The 18,704-nt window shown below is 37.2% G+C and overlaps 1 protein-coding gene across 2 annotated transcripts in view; it reads left to right on the top strand.

Annotated features, from left to right (window-relative positions):
- The window catches only part of SPTA1 (spectrin alpha, erythrocytic 1), an 87,651-nt gene extending 78,913 nt beyond the window's left edge, over window positions 1–8,738 (top strand). For both annotated transcript variants that reach the window (XM_027529097.1, XM_027529105.1), the window contains 9 exons: window positions 1,738–2,034; window positions 2,838–2,950; window positions 4,110–4,127; window positions 4,637–4,688; window positions 6,042–6,229; window positions 7,073–7,126; window positions 7,259–7,405; window positions 7,906–8,050; window positions 8,592–8,738. In XM_027529097.1, the coding sequence (XP_027384898.1) occupies window positions 1,738–2,034; window positions 2,838–2,950; window positions 4,110–4,127; window positions 4,637–4,688; window positions 6,042–6,229; window positions 7,073–7,126; window positions 7,259–7,405; window positions 7,906–8,050; window positions 8,592–8,717 (1,140 nt within the window). In that variant the 3' untranslated portion in view covers window positions 8,718–8,738. The remainder of the gene's footprint in view (window positions 1–1,737; window positions 2,035–2,837; window positions 2,951–4,109; window positions 4,128–4,636; window positions 4,689–6,041; window positions 6,230–7,072; window positions 7,127–7,258; window positions 7,406–7,905; window positions 8,051–8,591) is intronic.
- The last annotated feature ends 9,966 nt before the right edge of the window (window positions 8,739–18,704 follow it).

An 18,704-nucleotide genomic window follows, 5' to 3' on the forward strand; every position in this document is an offset into this window, starting at 1 on the left:
AGACAATTAAGTGAGTATATTGCAAAGAATCAGGGAGACATTCTTATAAACATGAAGCAATTCATTTTTAGCTTGATAAGTTCTTTTTTTCTTGGACTAATTGATCAGCTGACTTATGATGGAAGTCAGACACATATATTGGAAACAAGTAGGTGAGACAAGGATCTTAATTTAAGGCAGAACTAATACTGGCATATAGGAGTCAAGATTGCTCTTGTGCTTTTTCTAACTCAAATAAAAGGAATATTAGACAAGTAAAATTTGTGTTCTCATCTTTCCTAGCTGGGGGACCTTCTATATGTTGCTTAACATCTCTGAATCTTGATTTCTCTATTTAGAAATCTTGATGGATCTATATCACCATCATATCTTGATGGATCTTGATTACTATCAAAAAAGATAATGGACCTGAAAATGCAATATAAACCACTATGTTCTGTATGGATATAGTTATTAAAATGTTCTTTCTTTTGGTGACTGCTAAGATATTGGATATTGATGATAAAATTATTAATAGTAAAAGGAAGTCAAGATGGTTAGTGAAAATACTAAATACTTCTAGACCATAAGATATTGTACCTGACGACAAGTTAAAGTAGAGAATTAAAGGAATCAGGAAACACACAAATAAAAGTAAGACTCTTAATTTTAACTGTGATAAGGGACATATAACCTACAGAAACTAATCTTCAGTGCAAAATTAAAGCAATTAATGGACAACCACATATTATCTTATTTTGTGATTATGAAATCTCTGTAAAATATTCAGTTGATACATAATATTATGAAAATGTATGACATTATTTATAGGTTTCCATGTCCTTCCAGGGTAGGGGCAGTAATAGTTTTTTCTGTGTTGGTCTATTTTGGTGTGTAGATTGCTGAAATGAATACAGCGACAACATAATGGTATACAATACCTTTGCAATCTCCCTTCCATTTGGGTCAGTTTTTTTCATCTTAACCCATTTTGAGATGAAAACTGATTCTCATATCTGTATAACAAAATCTCTTTGAAAGTACAATCGGCTGACATAAAATATATGATGTGTTTTAAATCTAAAACTTTGTATTACCTTCTGTTTGGAAAAATCCATACTATTTCTCTTATTTAGAAATTCACAGTCATTCAGAATACTCCAGAGAGTACTGCATGGCTAAAGATATAGGTTAGAGGGTAAGAAATGGATTTAAGCAGGGAATTTAGGCATGAGATGAGCTCCGAACAAGGTTTAGAGGAAGGTAGGAAGACAACTCAGTATACACAAATAAACATCAAAGCAGTGAGGGCTGCAGATCACAGAAGAGAAAGAAGAAATGCCTGTCCCACAAATGATTTTTTTTTAATCTAATCATCCATCCATTCATTCACTTAAACTTAATTCATGCATATTATACTAAAAATTCATGGAACACAGACATCAGAACAAGAAATCATGGAATCTTATCATTGAAAACTACCTTTGTCACTTTGGGAATCTTATGGCTAAAATAATCCTAGAAGTTACCCAACTTCATTTGTAAGTGTTGGAAGAAAAGAGAAAATGCTTGGATCAGGGCTTGTACCTTGAACTCACATGTCCACCCATCTGATTGCATGGTCTCCATTGGTCTTAGTTCTGTCCTCTTAGAGTATTGGTACAGAAAATATTTGAAGACAGTCATTTTTTTATCCTGTTCTCTTTTCTGCTGATGAACTTTACTGGAAAAGATGGAATTGTCTTTTTTTCTTTATAGACTGAGGTTCTATTCATGGAATTTGCACATAAGGCCTCAGCTTTCAACAACTGGTGTGAGAAGGCCGAGGAGGACCTGTCAGAGCCTGTGCGCTCTGTCTCCCTGGATGCAATCCGGCAGCTGCAGAAGAACCATGAGGCCTTCTTGGCCTCCTTGACGAAGGCCCGAGGAGACTTCAATGATTTGCGAGAGCTAGACCAGCAGATTAAGGCCTTAAATGTGCCCTCCAGCCCCTATACCTGGTTAACAGTGGAGGTGCTAGAGAGAGTCTGGAAACACCTATTGGATACCATCAAGGTAGTTTGGGGCAGAGAAGATACTTCCTTTAGCCATAGTGAACATGATCATTTGATTTACTTTCTGGATTTGGGGACTTTGAGAGAGAAAGGAACGCTGTTAATAATTATATTGCGACAGCAGTCATGAACTGAGTCAATCTAAGAACAAAGTTGGAAATACGTTCATGATAGGCAGAGCCCTATGCCCTATAGTTTAGACAGTCTCAAGTGTCTGAGTGTTGATCGGTGACTCAGAGAAGCAAACATAAGCTTCAGAAGATGGCTCTAAAAATGTGTTATGAAAAATTCATGAGGCTTGTATATATCTTTGCAGTCTATATGCTCAAAAGCATTTTCTATTTTACACAAACTTCCAAAAGTGCCTTTTAAATGTGCTCGTGTGTAATTTTGTCTGTCTATAGTAATGCTCATTACTGAAGCTATGGAAAATACAAGTTTGCAAAGAAAAATTTCACTATAAACTTACCCATTTTAGATGGAAACTCTTATTATCTTTTCATGTAAATGAAATTTCAACTGGAAAAATACTGAGATGAGGAAAGACTTGCCTTTATTACTAGTTTGTTTTTTACTGGGCTTGGTAACACCTGCAAGTACTTCTGAAAAGTTGGATAAGCTTCTTTCATATTTCTGAGATGAGAAGAGGTAGACTGGAATAAATTTGAGCACACAAGCAATGCCATTGGAAGGCAGGTGAAATTTGGAAGAGGGGAGATGTGCAGATGAGCCTAGGAACCAGTTATTTTATTGCAAGAAAAAGTCTTCAATGTGCACACTACTATCTGTGATTTGGGGTTTTAGGAAAGAGAGCAGGAGTTGGAAAAGGAAGAGGCAAGACAGATCAAGAACTTTGAGATGTGCCAGGAATTTGAACAGAATGCCAGTGCCTTCCTTAATTGGATCTTGGAGACAAGGTTTGCTGTGATACCCCCAAACTCACGATCCTTATGCCGCACATTCCACTCTGGGGATGGAATATATAGCTGAGGGAAGAGGATAATTCTTACAGTACTTATGCTGTCTTAAAATCACCATATCCTGCCTGTGCTTTTTATCTGAAATTGACTGTATTCTAAATCAGTCACTGCAAAATTGAGAAATGAGAATTCCATCTCATTGCCCATTCTTTATTCACTATTTGAAAGTCTCACTTTTTTTCCTCTTGCCTATAATTACAGCCCCAAAATAATAACATTCACTTACGTTTGCCTTCCCCTTTGCACTTTACACTGTAATTTTATAATCCATTATATCACTTAACTTTCAGAATAACCTTGAAGAGTGTACAGCACTGATGTTATTGCTTCTGTTTCTAAATGTGGAAAGAAGTTCAGTAGATAAATTGACTTGTTAAAGGTCACATATGTGTTTATTGGTACAAACAGAGTATACTGTGAATACTTCATAGGAAACTGTTATATTGCTTGACTACTAAAACTGTCATGAGAATCAAGTGAGATAATATATGCTAATTGCTTTCATTAAATGCAAAATGCTCTATACATAAAAATAACATTTGTTATATCTTCTGGGGCAAATGACCTGGAAAAGAGGAGACTTGAAGTGTATAATAAATGAAAAAGTGGTCAAACTTGGTAGACTGTATTCAGCAGGTGTATCAGAATTGTGGAGTTTTGACAGTTTAAAGTGTCAGTTTAGACAATTCATGCTTCTGTTCCTATGAGCTCACTGACAAGGATAAATCAAAGAAGGAACAGAAAGAAATCCTGTATCATGGCTTAAAAAAAAAACATCTGACTGAAGACAAAGGACACACAGCTCACCCTCCTCTCCCTCTGGCTTTGGTCTCTCATCTCTGGCAGCAGGGGCCTGATACTGAGCTGGGCCTGACCCCTGAGCTCTTCATCCTAAAGCAATGAGCTGCACAGAAGGCTCTGGGTTTCTCAGTATGGGGGACACTTTGAGGACAGTGGGTTGAACAGATTCATCCTTCAGGTACAAAGAATTTAGAATGTATCACACATCTGAAGAAAGAAGATTATTGAAATAATCCTTGTTAATGTGATTTTCCTTTTCTCTCTCCTGATTCCTGTTCTGGACCTCCATATCCAGGGACTATTTTCTGGATGGGTCAGTATTTTATGTTATCCTGTTTGTTTTTTTGTATCACTCTGAAAAAATTAATTAAGGAGGCCTTAGTATTAAAGTATCTTCATCCCACTGCAAATCTGATAAAATATATGTGGGGTAAGAAGGCCCTTAAATAAAACGTGGGCTAAGGAGAAGCATGTATATTATTCTGGCCCTATCACCCACTAAGAGTAATGTAAGAGTAAGAGTAATGTAAGAGTCTTGCTTACATTAGGTTAAGGGTATATTTGAAAATAAGAACTAGGAGAGTATGGAAGCTCTCTTGTAAGCATAGAGGAACCTTACTTTGCTTTTCATCTGTCCAGCAAGGTTACCAACTCAACAGAGAGGATCTGATTTCATGAAAAATTGGCATTGTGATATTCATTTCAGAAAGGCCATATAACTTGGAAGAACTTATAGAAGTGTAGGAGATCTGGGTTGGTCTATTTGTGTAACATACTGACTTCTGATATTATAAGTAATGTTTTCCTCTGGTTCTTAACTAGATCTTTGCTGAAAGAAACAGGAACACTAGAATCCCAGCTGGAAGCAAATAAAGTAAGTAATGTTTATTCATTAGTTCTAAATATTGCTGGAATTTACAGGAGTTCAAGAACTACTCAAAGGAAACTGGTGATTCCTTTAGGTAAATCCCTGGCCTAAAAGTCAAAAGCCTAAGGCTCTGTTGTCAATCTTGCCAACAATTTGCATTCTAACCTTTGGCTACCACTTCAAGGACATGGATGTCAGTTTGCTTAAATCTCAACTTTAATTTCTGTATCTACACAATGGAGTCAATAACATTTACATTATAGATTTATTATAATTATTAAGTAAGGGAACAAATACAAAAGCGCATACAACTTGTAACATTGACACATTTATGTTATTTGATGTGGTAAGAAAATAAAATTGAATATAAATTGTCTCTTAACAATTGGGTGAAGAAGTGGCTAGAACAGTATTTTTGACTTTCACCTTATCTTTATTATTGCTTCCCCACCAGAAAAAATATGTAATTAATTAAATCTAATTTATCCCCAAGGAGAGAACTTAATGCTAAAAAAGATGTTGTCAGGTAGGATTGATTTTTGGAGACCCACAAACCACTGTAATATCTAATATATTTTCATACCTTTCACACCTACCCCCATCATCATGACTAATTTACTTCTCCCTTCTTTAGGATTTCCCTTGTGGCTCAGACAATAAAGTGTCTGCCTACAATGCAGGAGACCCGGGTTCAATCCTTGGGTTGGGAAGATCTCCTGGAGAAGGCAATTGCAACCCACTCCAGTATTCTTGCCTGGAAAATCCCATGGATGAAGGAGCCTGGTAGGCTACTGTCCATGGGGTTGCAAAGAGTTGGACACAACTGAGCTATTTCACTTTTCACTTTCTTTAGGGAAAGATATTTCCCTGTTGACAAAGCATGACCTAAATGCTGATATTTGGCATTTAATGTGCCTGACCGAAGCATCTTGTAGAAGTCTGTCCAAGCCAGTGAAGGAGACTGATGTGTGAACACTGGGAAGTTTAAGTGGGCCTCACAAATCAACTACAATCAATAATGCAAATCATTCATGATGCAAATCATTGAGAGCTGACGATGCATGGATCCTAGAAGTCCTATCCTTCTCTATTTACAGTGTATGACTGCTAACCCTTAGATTTATATATTACAGATTACCAGAATGACAGAGGTCATATCACTTAAACTTCCCACCATTGGGAATTGAGATGGTTTTCCTGAGTAGTTCAATTTTTACAAAGGACAGGAAATTTCCTGAAGATAATTGAAAAGGAGCAATGAAGGGAAATCTAAACTTATCAGCTTCTTACCTTCCATATTATTCCTAGATTTGGACCTGGTACCCCAGATAACTGCTTCTCTTCTTTGTCTTTTTCCAGAGGAAGCAAAAGGAAATCCAGGCAAAGAAGCATCAACTGACCAAGATTGAGGACCTGGGAGAAAGCTTAGAAGAGGCTCTGGTCCTTGACCTTAAATACAGCACCATCGGGCTGGCTCAACAGTGGGACCAGCTCTACCAGCTTGGGATGCGAAGGCAACACAGTCTAGAAGAACAAATCCAAGCCAGGTATTGAGAACTTGTGGTTAAGGCTGGGCAAGGATGTGGGTGGTGTTAGGTATTAGAAACTTAGTCCCAAGACTAAACTTTGGGGGCACTGGATACAATGGCTGCTTCACTGATAGTGCACTTATTAACTCCAGAACCAGTTTTCTCTCTTTGCTGAACCAGAGAATGACTTAAAAAAAAAAAAAATGAGTCCACTATAAACTGCGAGACAGTACTATCATACTCCTGGGTCTACTTACCATCCATTTCTCAGAGTCTATGCATCATCTTATATGACCTCTTCAGAGAGCATTCCCTTTTGTAAAATTCCCATTAAAATGTCTGGAGTGAAAGAAATATTCAAAGTATAGAGCAGAAGATAATTTTTTTTCTAAATAAAATATTTTGGCAACATTAGTTATTTAGACAAAGTTTTTCTGTAAAGATCCTGATAATATTGTAGAATTTGTGAGCCATTTAGCCTTTGTTTTAACTGCTGTGCTGTTACTCAGTTCTGCTGTTGTGAAAACAGATATTGATAATTAATAAATGAATAAGCATAAACATATTCCAGGGAAATTTTATTTATGGATGCTAAGATTTGAATTTCTTACAATTTTTAAAGTTTAAGGAAATATTCTTTTTTTTTTTTATTATTTTCAATCATGTAAAAACTATTCTCAGTTCATTGACTGTACAAAAGTGAGTGATCTCCTGGACCTGGCCCATGGACCATAGTTTGCCAGTCCCTGAACTAGGTGACTTGACTAGCCTAATAGTCACTAAAATTCCTCTATTACTATTATGGCATGTCTATTTATATTTCTCTGTTTTATTTCATGGGTTAATTTTTTTTTCTTTCAGAGACATCACTGGTCTCAGTGAAGAGACACGACAAGAGTTTGAAACAACCTTTAGGTGCGTATAGCTTCATAGCTGATTGTTTTGCATGCAATTCAGAATGAAGTTCCAAATAACTATTTTTTTTATCCCTCGGTGTGGTTTGATCTGATTCTTGGTGAACCTGATTAAATATTTTTTGTTCTTTAGGCACTTTGATGAGAATTTGACAGGTCGCTTGAGTCACAAAGATTTCCGGTCCTGCCTGAGAGGGCTCAATTACTACTTGCCCATGGTGGAGGAGGGTGAACCCGAGCCCAAGTTTGAGAAATTCCTGGATGCTGTTGATCCAGAAAGGTAGGAGGAAGACCAAAGCCCAGAGCACAGCAGGGAATAGGTCTTGGGGGAGGGAGGCAAATGCAGAAAGTAAAATGATCCATAAAATATAAAATTAATTCATCTTGAGAGCAGGAAGATAAAGACTACCATAAATGAATTGGGCAGCTTTTGGTACCCTTTTAGAATACTAGAAATAGAGGCCTTCAGCTCAGTTTGAAGAGCTTGAGATACCTAGAGATGGTGCTAGTGGAAACTTCCCAAATTCTACTTAGGGAGTCAGGCTGAATTACTCATGTGGAAATAGTGACTGGAACTTAAGAAACTGTTTATTTGGCTTAAGGGTATGAGGATGGGGATCAAATAAAGGTCATATCCCATTGTCTTAGAGAGCTGAGATGGAACAGGCACTTAGAGGGTTCATCTTATCTCTGTCTCTGAGACACTGAGTAGAATGAGAAAGGGACCTGTCTTCCTCTCTGTCCCGAGAGGGGACAGTTACTGATCTATTTCTCCAACAGAAAGGGCTATATCTCAAAAGATGAGTACATCGACTTCTTGACTGACAAGGAGTCAGAGAACATCAGATCCAGTGATGAACTAGAAGATTCTTTCCAAGCCCTGGCAGAGGGCAAAGCCTATATTACGAAAGAGGACATGAAGCAGGTCAGATTCCCATTTCTATCCACTCTCACTGCACTCTTATAATCATCTAGATTTTGTTCATCTCAGGTCTGGCTCCCTAGTTACTATAGGCAATTACTTTCCTCTTCCCCATATTTTCTCAGATATTGTCATGCACTGGTTATCATTTGCTTTGGTCACTACCTCATGTTGTTTTGACCCAACTCAAAAACCTATAGTCAATATCTAATTATTTCATCATTAATCCCAAGCATGCTACTTGGTTTTAAGACTATTTCTTTATTCTGTTTATTTAATAAGCCAAATTTAAAGAAGGGGGTAAACAGTGCAATCAGAATGAAATGGGAGTCTTTGGATAAGAACTGAGTTGAAAAGATGAGTTGGTCTTATTCATTAGAAATTACAGATTTCTTTCTATAAGAAAAGCACGTGATAGGCCTGGGACCAACTGCTTTTGCCCAAACCTCTCTACTTCCTGAGTTTAGGGCATATTAGAAGCCCAAAGGAACCAGCTATTCTGAATTTCTGTCACAATAATTTTTTTTTTCTTTTAATGTTTCAGGCCCTAACCCCAGAACAAGTGTCATTCTGTGCCTCACGTATGCAGCAATATGTGGATCCCCGGGGCCGAAGCCAACCTGCTGGCTATGATTACGTTGGCTTCATCAATTCTTACTTTGGCAAATAAAAGACAGCTTTTTCTGGGTCAGAGAACCTTGATGTTGTGGGAAGTATTGGGGGATGAAGGAAATAGGCAGATATGGAAGATGGGAAGACAGTTGTGTGTGTGTGTGTATGTGTGTGTGTGTGTTACATTTATTGTAGGACCTGAAAAAAGAAATCTCGAGCTTGAGAGATAAAGGCATTAATGACATCAGAGGAGAGGAGGCCATGGGTTTATTTTATATGCAACTATCACTGCTGAAGGGTGTTAGACAAAGTTTCTATTTTTCATTTGTTGGGTTCTATGTAATATTACTTTATTTTGTTCTGATTATAGAATAAAGTATTTCCTTTTTTTTTTAAAGCATTTTTTTTTGCAGTTCTTACTTTTGAGAGGACAATGTGAAATAAAATATTCCTGATTCAGTTAAGTTTCTACATTTCTGAGAATTGTACTATCATCTAAATATAGGCAGCAAAATATACTGTAAATTAGGGCCTTGGTAAAGTAGATACATAAGATTCAAGATAATTTACAAAGTGTTTCTTGAGCTTGAAATTTGATTAAATTCTTGCATTTGAAAATGGAGATATTTGATATTCTGGGAAACCCTGATATTTTCATCTATAAAATGGAACCATACAGGGAAGACCAGCATAGCACCCATTTTCTTCTGAATCTGTCTGTTTTTCATACTTCCCTATTAAGGTGAATGTTATTACTCTTGGAACAGCCAAATAGGAGCATAGAAGATCTTCCTTTTGTCCTCTATGTCCCTGAATTTTCTCCAAAATTTTAACGTGATAAAAAAGAATCTTTGGGACTTCTTTGGTAGTTCAGTGGTTAAGAATCCTTCTCACAATGCAGGGGATGTGGGTTCATCTCTGGTAGGGGAACTAGAATCCCACATGTGTTGGAGTAATGAAGCCTGCACCATAGCTAGAGAGCTGGAATGCCACAATGAAGCATACTACACGATGCAACAAAAATCCCACATGCTAAAACTTAGACCCAATGCGGCCAAATATTTTTAAAAAGGAATATTTGTTTTCATTTACTTTTATCTATTAGTGTAAGAGTTAGTCGAATTTTTCTTTGTAATAAAATTAAGGAAAAATACACAAGAGGTGGTGCTATTTCCAATTAATTTTCAGCCCAGGTTTGATCTGAACTGGTTTGAATGCTGACATTCTGTCCTGACTTATAAAAATGCATTGTGCCATTTGCTTGTGAGTAGACTTATATCTTTGATCAGCATGAAATGAAACAGCCTAGCCGTTTGTGTATCCTGTACAGTTTCTGCCTTCCAGTCCATGTGTATGGTCACTTGATTACCATTTCAAGTCTCAGTCTCATTCTTTGCACAGATATTAGTCCTTGCTAAGGGATAAATCCTGTCACAGGAGCCATTTAAAGAAATTTTAGTTAAAACTAAAAAGCTATCTTTGCTGCTAATAATGTATAGGTTTTTGTTTGCTTGTTTGTTTGTTTTACTGACTTTTGCTTAAACAATTACATATTATGAAAAATAATAAAACATTTCAAAAATTTTTCATAAATGTCTAAATTGTGTTACCAAATTATGAACTGAAAAATATCATTATAGTTGGAAAAATTCATAGCCTGTTATGTCATCAAAAATTAGTATCATTTAATATCACACTTATTGAGCCTGGAAAATCTAAAAAAAGTGCTTGTTTGTAATAATCAAAGGCAAATGTGAATATGGTTCCATTCTCCCCTTGATCCCTGCCAAAAATCTGGAAGTCCTAAATCAGTTTGTTAGGCATATGATGAGTCTTTAAAGGCAAAGGATCATTAGTAACATCTCAGAAAAGGAGATTAATAATATAGAGGCTAAAGAAGATAGTATTTATCTAAAGAATCGACAAAAGTTAGTTCAGGTGCTCAACTTCTTGTGACCAAACTTTTTTTGTGTGTCCAACTTTTTGTGACCACATGGACTGCAGCATGCCAGGTTTCCCTGTCCATCACCAACACCTGGAATTTGTTCAAATTCGTGTCCATTGAGTCAGTGATGCCATCCAACCATCTCATCCTCTGTCATCCCCTTTTCCACCTACCTTCAATATTTCCTAGCATCAGGGTCTTTTCCAATGATTCAGTTCTTCTCATCAGGTGGCCAAAGTATTGAAGTTTCATCTTCAGCATCAGTCATTCCAATGAATATTCAGGATTGATTTCCTTTAGGACCGACTGGTTTGATCTCCTTGGAGTCCAAGGGACTCTCAAGGTCTTCTCCAACACCAGAGTTTAAAAACTTCAATTCTTTGGCCCGCTGAGGGCCATATCCATACATGACTACTGGAAAAAAACCATAGCTTTGACTAAATGGACCTTAGTTACCAAAGTAATGTTTCTGCTTTTTAATATGCTCTCTAGGTGGTCATAGCGTTTCTTCCAAGGAGCAAACAACATCTTTTAATTTCATGGCTTCAGTCACCATCTGAAGTGATTTGGGAGCCAAGAAAATAAAGTCTGCCATAGTTTCCATTGTTTCCCCATCTATTCACCATGAAGTGATGGAACCAGTTGCCATGATCTTAGTTTTTTGAATGCTGAGTTTTAAGCCAGCTTTTTTTACTCTCGTCTTTCACTTTCATAAAAACGCTCTTTAGTTCCTCTTCACTTTCTGCCATAAGGGTGGTGTCACCTGCATATCTGAGGTTATTGATATTTCTCCTGGCAATCTGGATTCCAGCTTGTGCTTCATCCAGCTGACATTTTGCAATAATATAGAGGCTAAAAAAGATAGCATTTATCTAAAGAATCGATAAAAAATGCCTTAAAAAGATGGTACTGTTAGAGTTACACACAGCACCTTCTGAAATCAGATTCTGACCACATGTGCACTAAAGCAAAAAAAATGACAATATGGGAATTATCATACATAACTTAATTATGAATATAAATATTCAACTTATAATATTACAACAATTAGAACTTGTATTAGTCCAGGTTCAATGCATGATACTGGATGCTTGGGGCTGGTGCACTGGGACGACCCAGAGGGATGGTATGGGGAGGGAGGAGGGAGGAGGGTTCAGAATGGGGAACACATGTATACCTGTGGCGGACTCATTTTGATATATGGCAAAACCAATACAATATTGTAAAGTTAAAAAATAAAATAAAATATAAAAAAAGAAAAAAAGAACTTGTATCAAATTTCCCTCTTAATCTCAGGGTTAAGCTCCACATATTACATAGTCATCATTTCTAGATCTTCTGTTTACTTATTTTAAGCTAGAATCCCTGCTCTACTTTCGGTAATTCTCTTCTTTATAATTTATAGAGTGAATATACAGCCTACACTCTTGATTTTTCTTTCATGATTACTACCACTTGGTTGGGTCCCCAAAATTCAGTCCTAACTGAATTTTCTCCTTAACATTTTATGGGCCTCCCTGATGCCAAAATTTTTCTGGAAGTCATCTGATTCTTTTTCCCTAGAGCCTGACCCATTTCCCAGTACCTACTCCTCTGAGATGGATCTAACTCCATCTTCCTATCTTCTCCAGCCAGGCACTGTGCCAGGTAACAGCATTTTACTCTTGTCTGGTTGTATCATGATATATTACATGCATGGCACTGACTCCTGCCAGCATAAACTAGGTAACAAATGTGTCAGCCTAAAGTGATGCTGCCTAGAAACTTCAAATAAGAATAGATGGTCATGTTGGGTGTTTCATGTATGGCAGACTCTGTTCTAAATATTTTATCTTAATCATCACAAAAAGCCCTACAAAATAGATACTGCTAAAATTCCATTTTGGCATTGTTAATGGAGGCCCAGAAATGTTAATAAACTTCCTCTAGATCACACATCTAAAAAGTGGCAAAAGTATACTTTAAACTCAAGCAAAATGATTCCAGAAACTTACGGAATTAATTGGCTCTTTAAAAAGACATGAGTTTTTTTTTTTTTAAAGGGCATATGTGGTCATATTCATATCAGGGGACCTCTGCTTGGCTATGTGTATATGTGTGTATGTACTTGGCAGGAGGTCTTGTTTAAGCATATGGCTGTATTTGTAATCAAGGAAGGAAATTTGAATTACCAAAGGGGTTTTGTAGATTATTTCTGCCTGCCACCCTAGGGCAATTGTGTCAGGATCTATGGAGATGGTTCCCAGGAATGTATACTGGATGATCCCACAGGTGATTTTTATAGCCTTTCATACTTAAGACTACTACATTTAGAAGGTAGATGGACCTTTGAGTGAAAGTGAAAGTGTTTGTGGTTCAGTCTTTCCTGACTCTTTGCAACCCGAAGGACTATAGTCCACCAGGCTCCTCTGTCCATGGAATTCTCCAGGCAAGAATACAGAAGTGGGTAGCCATTCCCCTCTCCAAGGATCAAACCTGCGTCTCTTGCATTGCAGGTAGATTCTTTACCATCTGAGTCACCAGGAAAGCCTGGACTTCTGAGTAATACTTAGCAATTTTTAGAACATCTCTACACATTGTTGCTGAGTGTGCATTTAGGGAATATTATTCTAGATGAACTGCATACATTTTGGAAATAAATTTGCTCAAACAGCCTCAGTGCAATGAGGAGGTTACTTCCAAACTCACTGAAAAGGAGTTTAGAGTACATGGCTTTTCTTCTCTGATGCAAATTCTTTCTACTCAAGTCCTTTCACTCTATTTCTCTACAACTTGTTCTCTTCTCTTGGACTAGCTTTATTTCTTCCAAAATTGATTTCCATTGAATTCTCACTAGAGGATATGCTCCTTCCCTGAGAGCATAGAGCAACATGGATTCCTATCTGCAAAACATTCCCTTAATACACATTCTTCTCTCTCTCTTAAGTCTTGTCCCACTTCTAACTTATTGATGAATCACATGAATCTTACATTTTCAAAATCTCTTATGTCTACCATTTCTGTCAGTTCCCAATGCTTCTATCCTTATTAAAGTCATTTTACCTTTCTTTAGAATGATGTCAATGGATTTCTTATTGATTTCCTTGCCTCCGTTTTCTGCCTGCTGAGATATATCATCTTCTCTGTTACTAGATTGGACCTTCCCTGCTGGCTTAGTAGGTAAAGCGTCTGCCTGCAATGCAGGAGACCCGGGTTCGATCCCTGGGTCAGGAAGATCCTTGGAGAAGGAAATGGCAACCTACTCCAGTACTCTTGCCTGGAAAATCCCATGGACAGAGGAACCTGGTAGGCTACAGTCCATGGGGTCACACTTCACTTTTTGTTACTGGATTAATCTTAAATCACTTTCCAGATTCAACTCCACTCTCTGCTCAAAGGTTTACTGCCCAAAACATCAAGTCTGAAGCAAGGTACTCACAATGCCATGAACAAAGAAGTCTTAACCCTAGCTAACTTCACCCATCATTTGTGAGATATTTTTGTCCCTTGGGACAACTCACTGTATTTTGTAACAGGCGTATATTGCCTTGCCACTAAGACTTTAGTTATTCTGTTCTGTCTTCTTAGAATATATGTACTTTATTTCCACTTACTGAATTCAAAATTTACTCACTCTTTGGGAATAAGTTCAAGTACTACCTTAGACATGAAGCCTCCTCTGTTCTTCCATTGAGAATAACCTCCTCCTAAATTAAAAGTGAGTACCAATATGCTTAGCACATAATTATAGAAGCTAACATTTGTTGGAAGATGATTATTAATATGACTCAGGTAGTGCACTAAATAATTTATATTCATGACCCTGTTTAGTCAGCAATGCAAAAGTATGAAGTTATTAATACAACCACTTGACAGGTGAGGATTTTGAAGCTGAGAAAGATTAAGTAACTTACCCAGGGTCCCACTGTAAGTGGCAAAGCCTGCATTTGAACTCCTACCTGACAACTGTGTGAATTCATTCCACCTTTACAGAAGCATCCTGCAAAGCAGGAGACCTGGGTTTAATCCCTCGATTGGGTAGATCCCCTGAAGAAAGGAACAGCTACTCACTGTATTCTTTTTTTTTTTTTTGCATTTTAAAAAAAAATATAAATTTATTTATTTTAATTGGAGGATAATTACTTTACAATATTGTATTGGTTTTGCCATACATCAACATGAATCTGCCACAGGTATACATGTGTTCCCCATCCTGAACCCCCCTCCCACCTCTCTCCCCATACCATTTCTCTGGGTCATTCCAGTGAACCATCCCCGAGCATCCGGTATCATGCATCGAACCTGGACTGGTGATTCGTTTCACATATGATATTATACATGTTTCAATGCCATTGTCCCAAATCATCCCATCCTCGCCCTCTCCCACAGAGTCCAATCTTAAAAATTAGGGCAGAAATAAATGCAAAAAAAAAAAAAAAAAGAGAGAGAGAGAGAGATAGAGAGAGACCATAGCAAAAATCAAAAAGCCAAAAGCTGGTTCTTTGAGAGGATAAATAAAATTGACAAACCATTAGCCAGACTCATCAAGAAACAAAGGGGGAAAAATCAAATCAATAAAATTAGAAATGAAATTGGAGAGATCACAACAGACAACACAGAAATACAAAGCATCATAAGAGACTACTATCAGCAACTATATGCCAATAAAATGGACAACTTGGAAGAAATGGACAAATTCTTAGAAAAGTATAACTTTCCAAAACTGAACCAGGAAGGAATAGAAAATCTTAACAAACCCATCACAAGTACAGAAATTGAAACTGTAATCAGAAATCTTCCAACAAACAAAAGGTCAGGACCAGACAGCTGCACAGCTGAATTCTGCCAAAAATTTAGAGAAGAGCTAGCACCTATCCTGCTCAAACTCCTCCAGAATATTGCAGAGGAAGGTAAACTTCCAAACTCATTCTATGAGGCCACCATCACCCTAATACCAAAACCTGACAAAGATGCCACAAAAAAGGAAAACTACAGGCCAATATCACTGATGAACATAGATGCAAAAATACTTAACAAAATTATAGCAATCAGAACCCAACAACACATTAAAAAGATCATACACCATGACCAAGTGGGCTTTATCCCAGGGATGCAAGGATTCTTCAATATCTGCAAATCAAACAATGTAAACACCACATTAACAAACTGAAAAATAAAAGCCATATGATTATATCAATAGATGCAGAGAAAGCCTTTGATAAAATTCAACACCCATTTATGATAAACACTCTCCAGAAAGCAGGAATAGAATGAACAGACCTCAACATAATAAAAGCTATATATAACAAACCCACAGTAAACATTATCTTTAATGGTGAAAAATTGAAAGCATTTCCCCTAAAGTCAGGAACTAGACAAGGGTGCCCACTTTCACCACTACTATTCAACATAGTTTTGGAAGTTTTGGCCACAGCAATCAGAGCAGAAAAAGAAATAAAAGGAATCCAAATTGGAAAAGAAGAAGTAAAACTCTCACTGTTTGCAGATGACATGATCCTCTACATAGAAAACCCTAAAGCGTACACCAGAAAATTACTAGAGTTAATCAATGAATATAGTAAAGCTGCAGGATATAAAATCAACACACAGAAATCTGTTGCATTCCTATACACTAATAATGAGAAAATAGAAAGAGAAATTAAGGAAACAAGCCCATTCACCATTGCAATGAAAAGAATAAAATACTTAGGAATATATCTACCTAAAGAAACTAAAGACCTATATATAGAAAACTATAAAACACTGGTGAAAGAAATCAAAGAGGACACTAATAGATGGAGAAATATACCATATTCATGGATCAGAAGAATCAATATAGTGAAAATGAGTATACTACCCAAAACAATCTATAGATACAATGCAATCCCTATCAAGCTACCAACGGTATTTTTCACAGAGCCAGAACAAATAATTTCACAATTTGTATGGAAATACAAAAAACCTCGAATAGCCAAAGCAATCTTGAGAAGGAAGAATGGAACTGGAGGAATCAACCTGCCTGACTTCAGGCTCTACTACAAAGCCACAGTCATCAAGACAGTATGGTATTGGCACAAAGACAGAAATATAGATCAATGCAACAAATAGAAAGACCAGAGATAAATCTACGCACCTATGGACACCTTATTTTTGACAAAGGAGGCAAGAATATACAATGGATTAAAGACAATCTCTTTAACAAGTGGTGCTGGGAAAACTGGTCAACCACTTGTAAAAGAATGGAACTAGAACACTTTCTAACACCATACACAAAAATAAACTCAAAATGGATTAAAGATCTAAATGTAAGACCAGAAACTATAAAACTCCTAGAGGAGAACATAGGCAAAACACTCTCCGACATAAATCACAGCAGGATCCTCTATGACCCACCTCCAAGAATATTGGAAATAAAAGCAGAAATAAACAATTGGGACCTAATTAAAATTAAAAGCTTCTGCACAACAAAAGAAACTATATGAAGGTGAAAAGACAGCCTTCAGAATGGGAGAAATTAATAGCAAATGAAGCAACTGACAAACAACTAACCTCAAAAATATACAAGCAACTCCTGTAGCTCAATCCAGAAAAATAAACAACCCAATCAAAAAATGGGCCAAAGAACTAAATAGACATTTCTCCAAAGAAGACATACAGATGGCTAACAAACACATGAAAAGATGTTCAATATCACTCATTATCAGAGAAATGCAAATCAAAACCACTATGAGGTACCATTTCATGCCAGTCAGAATGGCTGTGATCCAAAAGTCTACAAGCAATAAATGCTGGAGAGGGTGTGGAGAAAAGGGAACCCTCATACACTGTTGGTGGGAATGCAAACTAGTACAGCCACTATGGAGAACAGTGTGGAGATTCCTGAAGAAACTGGAAATAGAACTGCCATACGACCCAGCAATCCCACTGCTGGGCATACACACCAAGGAAACCAGAATTGAAAGAGACAAGCGTACCCCAATGTTCATTACACTGTTTATAATAGCCAAGACATGGAAGCAACCTAGATGTCCATCAGCAGACGAATGGATAAGAAAGCTGTGGTAGATATACACAATGGAGTATTACTCAGCCATTAAAAAGAATATATTTGAGTCAGTTCTAATGAGGTGGATGAAACTGGAGCCTATTATACAGAGTGAAGTAAGCCAGAAAGAAATACTTACTGTATTCTTGACTGAAGAATTCCATGGACAGAGGAGCCTGGCAGGATACAATCCATGGGGTTGCAAAGAGTCAGACATGACTGAGTTACTTTCACTTACTTATCCTTAGAAATGTCTCATACCATGCATATTGAGGGTGAAGTATAAAACAAACAGGATAGAGAATTCCAATACAGATTCTAAAGGATAGTATCCATGCTACGTAGTGACCCAAGTGAAGAGGTTCATACATCCAAGATTAGGAGGTCATTTAGAGAGGAATAGCAATTATCAAGGAAAATAGAAAGTAAATAGAATCCATCCAACTAGCAGAGCTAGTTAAAAAAGAAGGGGGCAAAGAAATAATGAGCCAAAGGTGAAAAAAAGAAACCTACATAAAAAGATTAAAGACATCTAGTGGGAGACAAAAAAAAATAATAATAAAAAAACAAAAACAAAACAAAACAAACTGACCTTTTCATTTAGCAAAGCATTCAAACTGATTTGCTAACCTGATAATTACTGAGTTTCAGATCTTGCAAGAACATTATTGGTGGGGTAGTCTAATTATATAATGATTTTAGAAATCTCTATAGTATCCCTGGAAGGACCCCAGCTGCTTTGAACTTGGGTGCTTGAAACTCCCTTTATCTTGTTTAGCTCAGTTAGAAAATTCTTAATGAACTGAGTTTCAGGAACTACTGCTGACATATGGGAGGCTGGAAATGAAAATTTCAGACTCTCAGCTCAGTGTGAGTTAAGCACAGTAACCAGAGCAGGAAGCCCTGCCTCAGCATTTCCTCAGCAGCCCTGGGGAACCTGTAAGAGACAGGATGGGGCTCTCTCAGGAAATTGGGATAAGTAGGTTTGGCCTAAGACTCTGAACATCTGGCCCACTGGCCTCGGTTTCTGGTGTTTGTCCAGCCTACATAAAGGAGACTGTCCCATCAGGTAGCCT

The sequence above is a fragment of the Bos indicus x Bos taurus genome, chromosome 3, assembly GCF_003369695.1.
Source record: "Bos indicus x Bos taurus breed Angus x Brahman F1 hybrid chromosome 3, Bos_hybrid_MaternalHap_v2.0, whole genome shotgun sequence".
Lineage (NCBI taxonomy): Eukaryota > Metazoa > Chordata > Mammalia > Artiodactyla > Bovidae > Bos > Bos indicus x Bos taurus.